Source organism: Bombina bombina, chromosome 7 (assembly GCF_027579735.1).
Source record: "Bombina bombina isolate aBomBom1 chromosome 7, aBomBom1.pri, whole genome shotgun sequence".
NCBI lineage: Eukaryota > Metazoa > Chordata > Amphibia > Anura > Bombinatoridae > Bombina > Bombina bombina.
In genome coordinates, this window is record NC_069505.1 from 57,103,743 (window position 1) to 57,117,297 (window position 13,555).

Sequence of the window (13,555 nt, forward strand, 5' to 3'; positions counted from 1 at the left end):
CCATGATCCCTGAGCCTTCAGGGAATTCCAGACAGCGCCCCAACCTAACAGGCTGGCGTCTGTTGTTACAATTGTCCAATTTGGCCTGCTGAATGGCATCCCCTTGGACAGATGTGGCCGAGAAAGCCACCACAGAAGAGAATTTCTGGTCTCTTGATCCAGATTCAGAGTGGGGGACAAGTCTGAGTAATCCCCATTCCACTGACTTAGCATGCACAATTGCAGCGGTCTGAGGTGTAGGCGTGCAAAGGGGACTATGTCCATTGCCGCTACCATTAAGCCGATCACCTCCATACATTGAGCCACTGACGGGTGTTGAATGGAATGAAGGACACGGCAGGCGTTTTGAAGTTTTGTTAACCTGTCTTCTGTCAGGTAAATCTTCATTTCTACAGAATCTATAAGAGTCCCCAAGAAGGGAACCGTTGTGAGTGGAACGAGAGAACTCTTCTTTTCGTTTACCTTCCACCCATGCGATCTCAGAAATGCCAGTACAAACTCTGTATGAGACTTGGCAGTTTGAAAGCTTGAAGCTTGAATCAGAATGTCGTCTAGGTATGGAGCTACCGAGATTCCTCGCGGTCTTAGCACCGCCAGAAGAGCCCCCAGAACCTTTGTGAAGATTCTTGGAGCCGTAGCCAACCCGAATGGAAGAGCTACAAACTGGTAATGCCTGTCTAGGAAGGCAAACCTTACCGGAAATGATCTCTGTGAATCGGTATGTGAAGGTAAGCATCCTTTAAATCCACTGTGGTCATGTACTGACCCTTTTGGATCATGGGTAGGATTGTCCGAATAGTTTCCATTTTGAACGATGGAACTCTTAGGAATTTGTTTAGGATCTTTAAATCCAAGATTGGTCTGAAGGTTCCTTCTTTCTTGGGAACCACAAACAGATTTGAGTAAAACCCCTGTCCGTGTTCCGACCGCGGAACCGGATGGATCACTCCCATTAATAAAAGATCTTGTACACAGCGTAGAAACGCCTCTTTCTTTATTTGGTTTGTTGACAACCTTGACAGATGGAATCTCCCTTTTGGGGGAGAGGATTTGAAGTCCAGAAGATATCCCTGAGATATGATCTCTAACGCCCAGGGATCCTGGACATCTCTTGCCCAAGCCTGGGCGAAGAGAGAAAGTCTGCCCCCCACTAGATCCGGTCCCGGATCGGGGGCCCTCAATTCATGCTGTCTTAGGGGCAGCAGCAGGTTTTCTGGCCTGCTTGCCCTTGTTCCAGGACTGGTTAGGTCTCCAGCCTTGTCTGTAGCGAGCAACAGCTCCTTCCTGTTTTGGTGCAGAGGAAGTTGATGCTGCTCCTGTCTTGAAATTACGAAAGGAACGAAAATTAGACTGTCTAGCCTTCGGCTTGGCTCTGTCTTGAGGCAGGGCGTGGCCTTTACCTCCTGTAATGTCAGCGATAATTTCCTTCAAACCGGGCCCGAATAAGGTCTGCCCTTTGAAAGGTATGTTGAGTAACTTAGATTTAGAAGTAACATCAGCTGACCAGGATTTTAGCCACAGTGCTCTGCGTGCCTGAATGGCGAATCCGGAATTCTTAGCCGTAAGTTTAGTTAAATGTACAACGGCATCTGAAACAAATGAATTAGCTAGCTTAATTGTTTTAAGCTTGTTTGAAATTTCCTCTATAGTTATTGAGTCAAGAGTCTCTTCCAGGGACTCGGACCAAAAGGCTGATGCGGCCGTGACAGACGCAATACATGCAAGAGGTTGTAATATAAAACCTTGTTGAACAAACATTTTCTTAAGGTAACCTTCTAATTTTTTATCCATTGGATCAGAAAAAGCACAGCTATCCTCCACCGGGATAGTGGTACGCTTAGCCAGAGTCGAAACCGCTCCCTCCACCTTAGGGATCGTCTGCCATAAGTCCCGTGTGGTGGCGTCTATTGGAAACATTTTTCTAAATACAGGAGGGGGGGAAAAGGGCACACCGGGCCTATCCCACTCCTTAGTAATTATCTCTGTAAGCCTCTTAGGTATAGGAAATACGTCAGTACTCGCCGGTACCGCATAGTATCTATCCAGCCTACATAATTTCTCTGGAATTGCAACGGTGTTACAATCATTCAGAGCCGCTAATACCTCCCCTAACAGTACGCGGAGGTTTTCAAGCTTAAACTTAAAATTAGAAATGTCTGAATCCACTCTAATGGGATCAGAACCGTCACCTGCAGATTGAAGCTCTCCGTCCTCATGTTCCGCATACTGTGACCCAGTATCTGACATGGCCCTAGTATTATCAGCGCACTCTGTTCTCACCCCAGAGTGGTCCCGCTTCCCTCTAAGTTCTGGCAATTTTGACAAAACCTCAGTCATAACATTAGCCATGTCCTGCAATGTGATTTGTAATGGCCGCCCTGAAGTACCCGGCGTTACAATATCACGCACCCCCCGAGCGGGAGATGCAGGTACTGACACGTGAGGGGAGTTAGACGGCATAACTTTCCTCTCGTTGTCTGGTGAAAGGTGTTCAATTTGTACAGATTGACTTTTATTTAAAGTAGCATCAATACAATTAGTACATAAATTTCTATTGGGCTCCACTTTGGCTTTAGCACATATAGCACAGAGATATTCCTCTGAGTCAGACATGTTTAACACACTAGCAAATAACCAGCCAACTTGGAAATACTTTTCAATTCACTTTTATAAATAGTATGCAAAAACGCACTGTGCCTTTAAGAAGCACAGAAGGATATGACAGTTGAGTACAATAAAACAGATAATTTTATGAAAAACAAACTTTTTTCTCAGTAAAAATACAATTTTAGCAAAGGATTGCTCCCATTAGTAATGGATAACTAGCCCTTTAATAGCAGAAAAAAAGTACAGAATGTAACGTTTTTTATCACAGTCAAGCACAATCTCACAGGTCTGCTGTGAGTGATTACCTCCCTCAAAATAACTTTTGAAGACCCCTGAGCTCTGTAGAGACGAACCGGATCATGCAGGGAAGAAGAACAGACTTGTGACTGAATTTCTGATGCGTAGTAAAAGCGCCAAATTCAGCCCCTCCCCCTCACACACAACAGTGAGGGAGATCAGTAAACTGTCATAAATCAAATAAAATGCCCGCCAAGTGGATAAAACTAATGCCCAAATAAGTTTTCACCCAGTACCTCAGAAATATAAACGATTTCACATGCCAGCAAAAACGTTTAACCTCAATAAATGTATTTGTCATAAAAAGCCTGCTGCAAGCCGTTTTAACTGCAAAATAGGCTAAAGTTTTATGTAAACAGTATTATTTCAGTGAAATGCCATTCCCCAGAATACTGAAGTGAAAATATACATACATGACAGCCTGATACCAGTTACTACTACTGCATTTAAGGCTGAACTTACTTTATATAGGTATTTGCAGTATTTTCTAGTCAATTCCATTCTCAGAAAATAATATGCTGCTACATACCTCTTTGCAGGTGAACCTGCCCGCTGTCCCCTGATCTGAAGTTTACCTCACTCCTCAGATGGCCGAGAACAGCAACCTGATCTTAACTACTCCGGTTAAAATCATACAGAAAAAACTCAGGTAGATTCTTCTTCAAATTCTCCCTGAGAAGGAACAACACACCCCGGAGCTGTTTTAAAATAACAAACTTTTGATTGAAGTTATAAAAACTAAATAAAATCACCACAGTCCTCTCACACATCCTATCTATTAGTTGGGTGCAAGAGAATGACTGGGTGTGACGTAGAGGGGAGGAGCTATATAGCAGCTCTGCTGGGTGATCCTCTTGCACTTCCTGTTGGGGAGGAGTTAATATCCCAGAAGTAATGATGACCCGTGGACTGATCACACTTAACAGGAGAAACTAATATAAACTTAAAGTTTTAGTCTTAGAACTCAATCTTGAAGCCCATAGTAACAGTTAAAGAATTGAATCCAATTATGAACCAAACAATTGATTGTCTTGGAAAAAAAGAAATATGGATTTTAGAAATTAAATTAGCATTTCAAGATTGAAATCACAAAGTTAGTCTAGCTCAAATAGCTAAAGACATAGATTAAACCTCATTTGCGAAAATATTAAATAAAATGACAACACAAATGAAATTATTAGCATATTAAATAAGTTAAAGGACCAGTCAACACACAACTTGCACAATCAACAAATGCAAGATAACAAGACAATGCAATAGCACTTAGTCTGAACTTCAAATGAGTAGTAGACTTTGTCCTTTTAACAATGCTAAACAAATCATAATCCGATACTTGATCTTAAAGTATCCAACCAGAAAGATGAAGCAATTGCAACATCAGCCAAATAAATTACAGGTCTAAGAAAAGTACCTGAAAACAATTTTCCTTAAATAAGATACGACCATCTGAAGGAAAAAAATAAATACTATTTGCTATAAGAATAATAGTATATTTAGCAGAAGTAGAGATAGCCCCGTTAATTTGGGGAATCTTTCCTCAAAACTGAAAACTAACTGCCTATTCCATTCCCTAGTATCAGGAACTAGAAAAAAACTTCTGAAGAAATCACAGAAGATAAATAAGCAGAATTTAAATGTTAGCTAGTCTTTAAAATCAAAAGAACTAGTTACTTCAATATCCAAAATAATCAACACCTTTTGAACAAAGAACAAATGTACTTTATTAAAAATAAAAAAGTAGATTTGCTAATGTCAATATCTGATGAAGAATAAATTCTGAATGAGAAAAAACACCATTAGAGAAAGATAATTCATTATGTTGTTGGTCATTTGAAACTTCATCAACTAAAAAAGAAGTTTAAAAAAGACCTAAAAATTTATTAGAAGGCGGGATGTCAGACAAAGCCTTAAAATAGAATCAGAAAAAAATTCTTATACATTTCTAAGTATATCTTGTACATAAGATGTAAAAAGAATAGCAATATATAAAGCATAAATACTAATGGATTCTGCATGTAAAAGTTTATCATGATAACTTATTACAAACCATAGCTAAAGATAAACATTCATAACATTTAAAATAAATGAACTTAGCTTTGGTAGGACTGATCTCAGTCAACAGGAATCCCTCAGCATGTTCTGATCCAGGAACAGTGTATGGAAAATCTTGCAATATGTAATAGAAAAAAACGACATATAAAGCAAAATTATCAAATTCCTAAAATGACAGTTTCAGGAATGGGAAAAAATGCAAAACAAACAAGCCTCTAGCAACCAGAAGCAACAAAAAAGTGAGACTTAAATAATGTGAGAAAAAGTGGAACAAGAATGACGCCCACATTTTTGGCGCCAAGTATGACGCCCACATTACTGGCGCCAAGTACAACGCCCATAATTTTTGGCGCCAAGTATGACGCCACATCCTCTGACGCTGAAAACGACGCCCACATTTTTTGGCGCAAAAAAAACGTCTGAATACACATGCGTCAAAAAATGACGTAACAACGAACAAACTTCCGGCGACAACTACGGCGCCGGAAATGACAAAATTTTGCGCCAAAAATGACGCAATAAATTTAAGCATTTTCTGCCCCCGGAGCCTAACAGCCCGCAGGGAAAAAAGTCAATTGAAAATTTTTAAGGTAAGAAAAATTATTTATTCATATGCATTATCCCAAATAATGAAACTGACAGTCTGAATGAAGGAATACTGATTATCCTGAATCATGGCAAATATAAGTTTAAACACATATATTTAGAACTTTACATAGAAAGTGCCCAACCATAGCTTAGAGTGTCATAAAAAATAAGACTTACTTACCCCAGGACACTCATCTACATGTAGTAGAAAGCCAAACCAGTACTGAAACGAGAATCAGTAGAGGTAATGGTATATATAAGAGTATATCGTCGATCTGAAAAGGGAGGTAAGAGATGAATCTCTACGGCCGAATAACAGAGAACCTATGAAATAGACCCCGTAGAAGGAGATCACTGCATTCAAATAGGCAATACTCTCCTCACATCCCTCTGACATTCACTGCACGCTGAGAGGAAAACCGGGCTCCAGCCTGCTGCGGAGCGCATATCAACGTAGAATCTAGCACAAACTTACTTCACCACCTCCATAGGAGGCAAAGTTTGTAAAACTGATTTGTGGATGTGGTGAGGGGTGTATTTGTAGGCATTTTAAGGTTTGGGAAACTTTGCCCCTCCTGGTAGGAATGTATATCCCATACGTCACTAGCTCATGGACTCTTGCTAATTACATGAAAGAAATGGAAAAAAAAACACTTTTTCTAACTTTGACCCCCAAAATCTACAAACACCAACAAAACACCCATGCTAAATAGTTTCTAAATTTTGTCCCGAGTTTAGAAATACCCAATGTTTACATGTTCTTTGCAAGTTATAGTGGCTCTCTCTGCATTGGATGGCTAAGAAATGTTATTGCAGGATGCCTCGATATGGAGGCATCACTGCAATAACATTAAAGCGCCTGGAAGCGATCAGGATCGCTTCCACCACTTGGAAACGCCAACAACGTACAGGATACGTCCTTGGCCTTTAAGGACCTTTTTTTGTAGGACGTACCCTGTACCTCATTGGTCCTTAAGGGGTTAAACAACTTTTCAATTTTGTTCAATGGTCTAATTTGCTTTTTACCTTATGTATCCTTTGTTGAAAAGCATACCTAGGTAGGCTTAGGAGCAGCAATGTATTACAGGGAGATAGCTACTGATTGGCGCGTGCACATGTATCCTTTTTGTCATTGACTCAACAAAGGATACCAAAAGAATAAGCACATTTCCTAATAGAAATAACTTGGAAAGCTATTTAACTCTTTGTATGCTCTATCTGAACTGTGAAAGAAAGACAAAAAAAGGCTTTTATATCCCCAAATGTTTCTTTCCTGTTTCGGATAGAACATAAAATTTAAACAACGTTCCAATATATTTCTATGATGACATTTTCTTTGTTTTCTTTTTATCCTTTGTTGAAAAGCTGAAAGGTAAGCTCAGGAGCGTGCACGTGTCTGCAGTACTATATGGCAACAGTTTAGCATTAATGTTATACATTAGCAAAAGCACTAGAGGGCAGCACTATTTCCTGTCCTGTAGTGTTTCAGGCATGTGCACACTACCTATCTAGATATCTCTTCAACAAAGAATAACATGAGAACGACACAAATTTGATAACAGAAGTAAATTGGAAACTTTTTTTAAAACTCTATCTGAATCATGAAATAAATGTTTTGGATTTCGTGTCCCTTTAAGGGGGTCTTGAAATACAATGTACATTGTATAATTATGTTTATTACGCACCAGATTGTTTGTTTTTGCCGCAGTTGCTTAAAGGGACAGTCTAGTCAAAATCAAATGTTCATGATTCAGATAGGGAATGCAATTTTAAACAACTTTCCAATTAACTTTTAGCATCAAATTTGCTTTGTTCTCTTGATATTCTTTGTTGAAAGCTAAACCTAGGCATGATCGTATGCTAATATCTAAGCTCTTGAAGGCCGCCTCTTATTTTAGGTAATCACAGAGGAAAAAAGTGTATTAATATAACTGTGTTGGTTATGCAAAGCTGGGGAATGGGTAATAAAGGAATTGTCTATCTTTTTAAACAATGACAATTCTGGAGTAGACTGTCCCTTTATTAAGAAAACGAACCTCACTGTAAACTCTACCTGTATTTCACTGTAAATAGAACAAAATGTTCTTTTCCTCTGGCAGCAATTTTTTAAAAATGATTCCGTCTGTCAAAGACTCCACTGTGGTGTAATATGTAAAATGTTTAGTTATGCGCAATGAAACAACTTTGCAATATACTTTCATGATTTATTGTGTCCCTTTTTCATGTAATTTAACGCTGAATCTTGTTATTGCATATGCACCTGCTGACTTCTCAAGGCTAAAATAAGGTTGCAACCTTAAACATAAGCCAATATTAAAGGGATATGAAACCCAAAAAAATGATTTTGTGATTCAGACAGAGCATACATTTTTTTTAAAAAAAAAATTCCAATTTATTATGAAATTTTCTTTGTTCCCATTGGTATTGTTTGTTGAAGAGATACCTAGGTAGGCATCTGGAGAACTGCATGGCAGAAAATAGTGCAAATGGATAACATATTTATCCAGAAATGGGCCGGCTCCTAAGCACACGCCCCTGCTTTTCAACATGAGAAAAAAAGCATGATTATTATTATTTTTTTATGGGTAATTAAATATAAAGTTTTACATCCTTTTAAATTGATATCAATAACATTATTCCTGATTTGCAGTGGTGCTGCTGAGGTTACGAGTTGTACGCGGTTTCATTCTCACCTGGCATCTTGTGAAGGTTCTGTAAGGGCGGAAGGGTGGCAGAAAATGGGGATTGTCCGTAGCGCCTCGGGCTGTTCAGCATTAACTAGAGGAAGAGATACAAAGCACAGGTGAGAGAACAATCTTGTCACCAGTATAACTGGCATCTACAGATGCAAGAAAAGGTTTGTGAACCCTTTGGAATTACCTGGATTCCTGTGTTGATTACTCATAAGGGACTAGATTACAAGTGGAACGCTAATTTATTGTGCGCCTGTAAACTGGCTAATTTGCCCGTTTGCGGGCACGCGATATTCATTAGCCATTACAAGTGGCTGGTCATTGCTACCGCAAGCTCGCAATCAGAATTAGCGCTCCAAAAAGTAATGGTTCTGAATGTCCACCAATTGGCCCGGAAATACAGTGGTGTCTTTGTTTTATTAAATAAAACGGATCCTCGCATTTGCAGTGCATGGAAGCTTTGCGCTTAATAGAGCATGCTTCCATTGGCTCCAAAGGGCGCTTCAGTCTCATGCCGTGAGACACTGCATGAGAACGAGGCTCCCTATGGAAGCATGCTCTATTAAGCACAAAGCTTTCACGCAATGCGAACACGAGGTCCCGTTCGTATTGCGGGCCACTACAAATACCAGCGCTGTTAGGACGGCATGGAATGTCCTAGCAGTTTGGCTGTACTGAAGCCAACAGCGCTTCCCGAATGGAATCGAAGGCTGGAGGGCGTGTCTAGCGTCATAGGCACGCCCCCCTGACCCGATCCCATCATTAAAATATCGCAATCGTGTAAATTCAATTTCTTTACATTGGAACGTTGTTTTGATAAAGACAAATTAGGCCCGTCAGGAAAGGGTTAAAAGTTAAGATTAATTGATTGGTTCCTCGGCTATGTGTGCTTTGAATTTGGATAATAAATATAGGAAATTTGGTTTTCCTTTAAAAGCACATTAAACACTAAATACATTTAATAAGCATAGTATTGAGGTTAATCCCCATGTTAAAATTTGCCTTTAATTGTATTACGGGCCTGATGTGTTTGCACATGTGCAGCAGCTCTCCTTCAGATACCTGCAACCTAAGTTCCAACATGGCAGCGCCCATGATTAGAGTGAGGTGCATGAAATGTATTCAGTGTACAGTGTTCTTTTAAACGTTAACCAATAAGGCTGCTTTCATTTTTTTTATCTTTTCTACTAAACTGAGATTTAGGCCAGACAGATAGCTCAGCATGCTAAGGCACTGTGACTGAGCTCTGTAGCAGCCCAAGGGTTGCAGGTTTGATCCTCGGCGAGGTCCACTCAGCCTTTCATCCTTCTGAGGTCAATAAAATGAGCAGCGCCTTGAGACCCTTACGGTGATTAGCCGCGCTTTATAAGTACCCAATACATACATACATGTTTATCCAGATAATCTATTGTAGGATCATAGACCATGCACGTCTATAAAATTGTCATCCGATACAGCTTGGCTGTTCATACTTACCCCAGGGGTGAATGCTGGAGTCTGTATTTGATGGCTACTATAGTTGCTGTAAATAGAAGATTCCAGATCCACATCTGATAACTCGTTCGCAGATCGGATTGAAGTAGCGCTGTTAGTCATGGCTGCCATTGAGAAAAACATATCTGCAAGAAGAAGAAAAAAAATATATATTCATACATGCCAAAGAAAAGGCATTCGCCTAACATTCTGTAGAATGAAAGAGAAGTGTTTTATAGGTTAAAGCAAAACAGGCCAAAGTAAACGGCAGGCCCATGCACTTTCACTTTTTTTTTTCTGAACAAATAAGTAATTTTAATCAAAACAACTTAAGTCAAATTGTATATTTAGTATACGAGAAATCATTCGAAAAACAAAGAACGGTTGAATGATATTCCCCTGTAAGGAAATTCCTCTGGAATAAAAGGAACTGCTTCAGGGGTGAAGACTTTTTGCCAGGAAAAAGTGATAGGTAAACAAATTCTTACAGAAAGATTTTGTTATATATGTGGGAATAACGCCTATAAAGGAAAATAAAACCTGAGATCAAATAAAGATCAAATACAATAAAATAAGAAAAAAGAATAAAATAGCACATATATACCAAATATATACACAAACACACAAAATCATTAACCCTTTCATGACAGGGTCATAATGTCTACATCGGAAAAAACGTTTCTATGTAGACAAAATAAAATCCTGTGAATACAACACCATAACAGTGGTAAAAGGTTAAAGAGACACTAAAGTCAAAATTAAACTTTCTTAATTCAGATAGAGCATGCAGTTTAAAGAAACATTAGTTTTTTTTTATCAAATTGCCACAGTCTTTTTATATGAAAACTTTCCAAGGCACCAGCTGCTACTACTGTGCAAGAATTTAAAGTGTACACGTATATGAGTCTATGATTGGCTGATATCTGTCACATGATACAGAGAGCCAGCAAACTGAAGTAAATTTTGAAATATGTCAGAAACAAAATCTACTACTCATTTAAAGGAACAGTCAAGTCAAAATTAAACTTTCATGATTCAGATAGGGCATGCAATTTTAAAAAAGTATATCATTTTAAAGAACTTTATAATTTATTTTTATCATTAAATTTGCTTTGTTCTCTTTTTTTTAGTATTTTTAGTTGAAAGCTAAACCTAGGTAGGCTCATATACTAATCTCTAAGCCCTTGAAGTCCGCCTCTTATCTCAGTGTATTTTCACAGTTTTTCACAGTTAGACAGCGCTAGTTCGTGTGTGCCATATAGATAACACTGTGCTCACTCCCGTGGAGTTATTTATGAGTCAGCACTGATTGGCTAAAATGCAAGTCTGACAAAAGAACTGAAATAAGAGGGCAGTCTGTAGAGGCTTAGATACAAGGTAATAACAGAGGTAAAAAGTATATTAATATAACAGTGTTGGTTATGCACAACTGGGGAACAGGGAATAACATAATTTATGCTTACCTGATAAATTCCTTTCTTCTGTTGTGTGATCAGTCCACGGGTCATCATTACTTCTGGGATATAACTCCTCCCCAACAGGAAATGCAAGAGGATTCACCCAGCAGAGCTGCATATAGCTCCTCCCCTCTACGTCAGTCCCAGTCATTCGACCAAGAATCAACGAGAAAGGAGTAACCAAGGGTGAAGTGGTGACTGGAGTATAATTTAAAAGATATTTACCTGCCTTAAAACAGGGCGGGCCGTGGACTGATCACACAACAGAAGAAAGGAATTTATCAGGTAAGCATAAATTATGTTTTCTTCTGTTATGTGTGATCAGTCCACGGGTCATCATTACTTCTGGGATACCAATACCAAAGCAAAAGTACACGGATGACGGGAGGGATAGGCAGGCTCATTATACAGAAGGAACCACTGCCTGAAGAACCTTTCTCCCAAAAATAGCCTCCGAAGAAGCAAAAGTGTCAAATTTGTAAAATTTGGAAAAAGTATGAAGCGAAGACCAAGTTGCAGCCTTGCAAATCTGTTCAACAGAGGCCTCATTCTTAAAGGCCCAAGTGGAAGCCACAGCTCTAGTGGAGTGAGCTGTAATTCTTTCAGGAGGCTGCTGTCCAGCAGTCTCATAGGCTAAACGTATTATGCTACGAAGCCAAAAAGAGAGAGAGGTAGCAGAAGCTTTTTGACCTCTCCTCTGTCCAGAGTAAACGACAAACAAGGAAGAAGTTTGGCGAAAATCTTTAGTTGCCTGCAAGTAGAACTTGAGGGCACGAACTACATCCAGATTGTGTAAAAGACGTTCCTTCTTTGAAGAAGGATTTGGACACAAGGATGGGACAACAATCTCTTGATTGATGTTCCTGGTAGTGACTACCTTAGGTAAGAACCCAGGTTTAGTACGCAGAACTACCTTGTCTGAGTGAAAAATCAGATAAGGGGAATCACAATGTAAGGCTGATAACTCAGAGACTCTTCGAGCCGAGGAAATAGCCATTAAAAACAGAACTTTCCAAGATAACATTTTTATATCAATGGAATGAAGGGGTTCAAACGGAACACCCTGTAAAACGTTAAGAACTAAGTTTAAACTCCATGGTGGAGCAACAGCTTTAAACACAGGCTTGATCCTAGCTAAAGCCTGACAAAAGGACTGGACGTCTGGATTTTCTGACAGACGTCTGTGTAACAAGATGGACAGAGCTGAAATCTGTCCCTTTAATGAACTAGCTGATAAACCCTTTTCTAAACCTTCTTGTAGAAAAGACAATATCCTAGCGATCCTAACCTTACTCCAGGAGTAACCTTTGGATTCGCACCAGTATAGGTATTTCCGCCATATTTTATGGTAAATCCTTCTGGTAACAGGCTTCCTAGCCTGAATCAGGGTATCAATAACCGACTCAGAAAAACCACGTTTTGATAAAATCAAGCGTTCAATTTCCAAGCAGTCAGCTTCAGAGAAGTTAGATTTTGATGTTTGAATGGACCCTGTATCAGAAGGTCCTGTCTTAGAGGTAGAGACCAAGGCGGACAGGATGACATGTCCACTAGATCTGCATACCAAGTCCTGCGTGGCCAAGCAGGTGCTATTAGAATTACTGATGCTCTCTCCTGTTTGATTTTGGCAATCAATCGAGGAAGCAGCGGGAAGGGTGGAAACACATAAGCCATCCTGAAGTTCCAAGGTGCTGTCAAAGCATCTATCAGAACTGCTCCCGGATCCCTGGATCTGGACCCGTAGCGAGGAAGTTTGGCGTTCTGGCGAGACGCCATGAGATCTATCTCTGGTTTGCCCCAACGTCGAAGTATTTGGGCAAAGACCTCCGGATGAAGTTCCCACTCCCCCGGATGAAAAGTCTGGCGACTCAAGAAATCCGCCTCCCAGTTCTCCACTCCCGGGATGTGGATTGCTGACAGGTGGCAAGAGTGAGACTCTGCCCAGCGAATTATCTTTGATACTTCCATCATTGCTAGGGAGCTTCTTGTCCCTCCCTGATGGTTGATGTAAGCTACAGTCGTGATGTTGTCCGACTGAAACCTGATGAACCCCCGAGTTGTTAACTGGGGCCAAGCCAGAAGGGCATTGAGAACTGCTCTCAATTCCAGAATGTTTATTGGTAGGAGACTCTCCTCCTGATTCCATAGTCCCTGAGCCTTCAGAGAATTCCAGACAGCGCCCCAACCTAGTAGGCTGGCGTCTGTTGTTACAATTGTCCAGTCTGGCCTGCTGAATGGCATCCCCCTGGACAGGTGTGGCCGATAAAGCCACCATAGAAGAGAATTTCTGGTCTCTTGATTCAGATTCAGAGTAGGGGACAAATCTGAGTAATCCCCATTCCACTGACTTAGCATGCATAATTGCAGCGGTCTGAGGTGTAGGCGTGC

General features: G+C 40.0%; 1 protein-coding gene across 3 annotated transcripts in view; it reads right to left on the reverse strand.

The window, feature by feature from the left end:
• Positions 1–13,555, reverse strand: part of ATG2A (autophagy related 2A) — a 514,214-nt gene that overhangs the window by 328,684 nt on the left and 171,975 nt on the right. For all 3 annotated transcript variants that reach the window (XM_053720124.1, XM_053720123.1, XM_053720125.1), the window contains exons 9-10: positions 9,714–9,856; positions 8,238–8,322 (exon numbers count right to left, since the gene is read on the reverse strand). In XM_053720124.1, the coding sequence (XP_053576099.1) occupies positions 8,238–8,322; positions 9,714–9,856 (228 nt within the window). The remainder of the gene's footprint in view (positions 1–8,237; positions 8,323–9,713; positions 9,857–13,555) is intronic.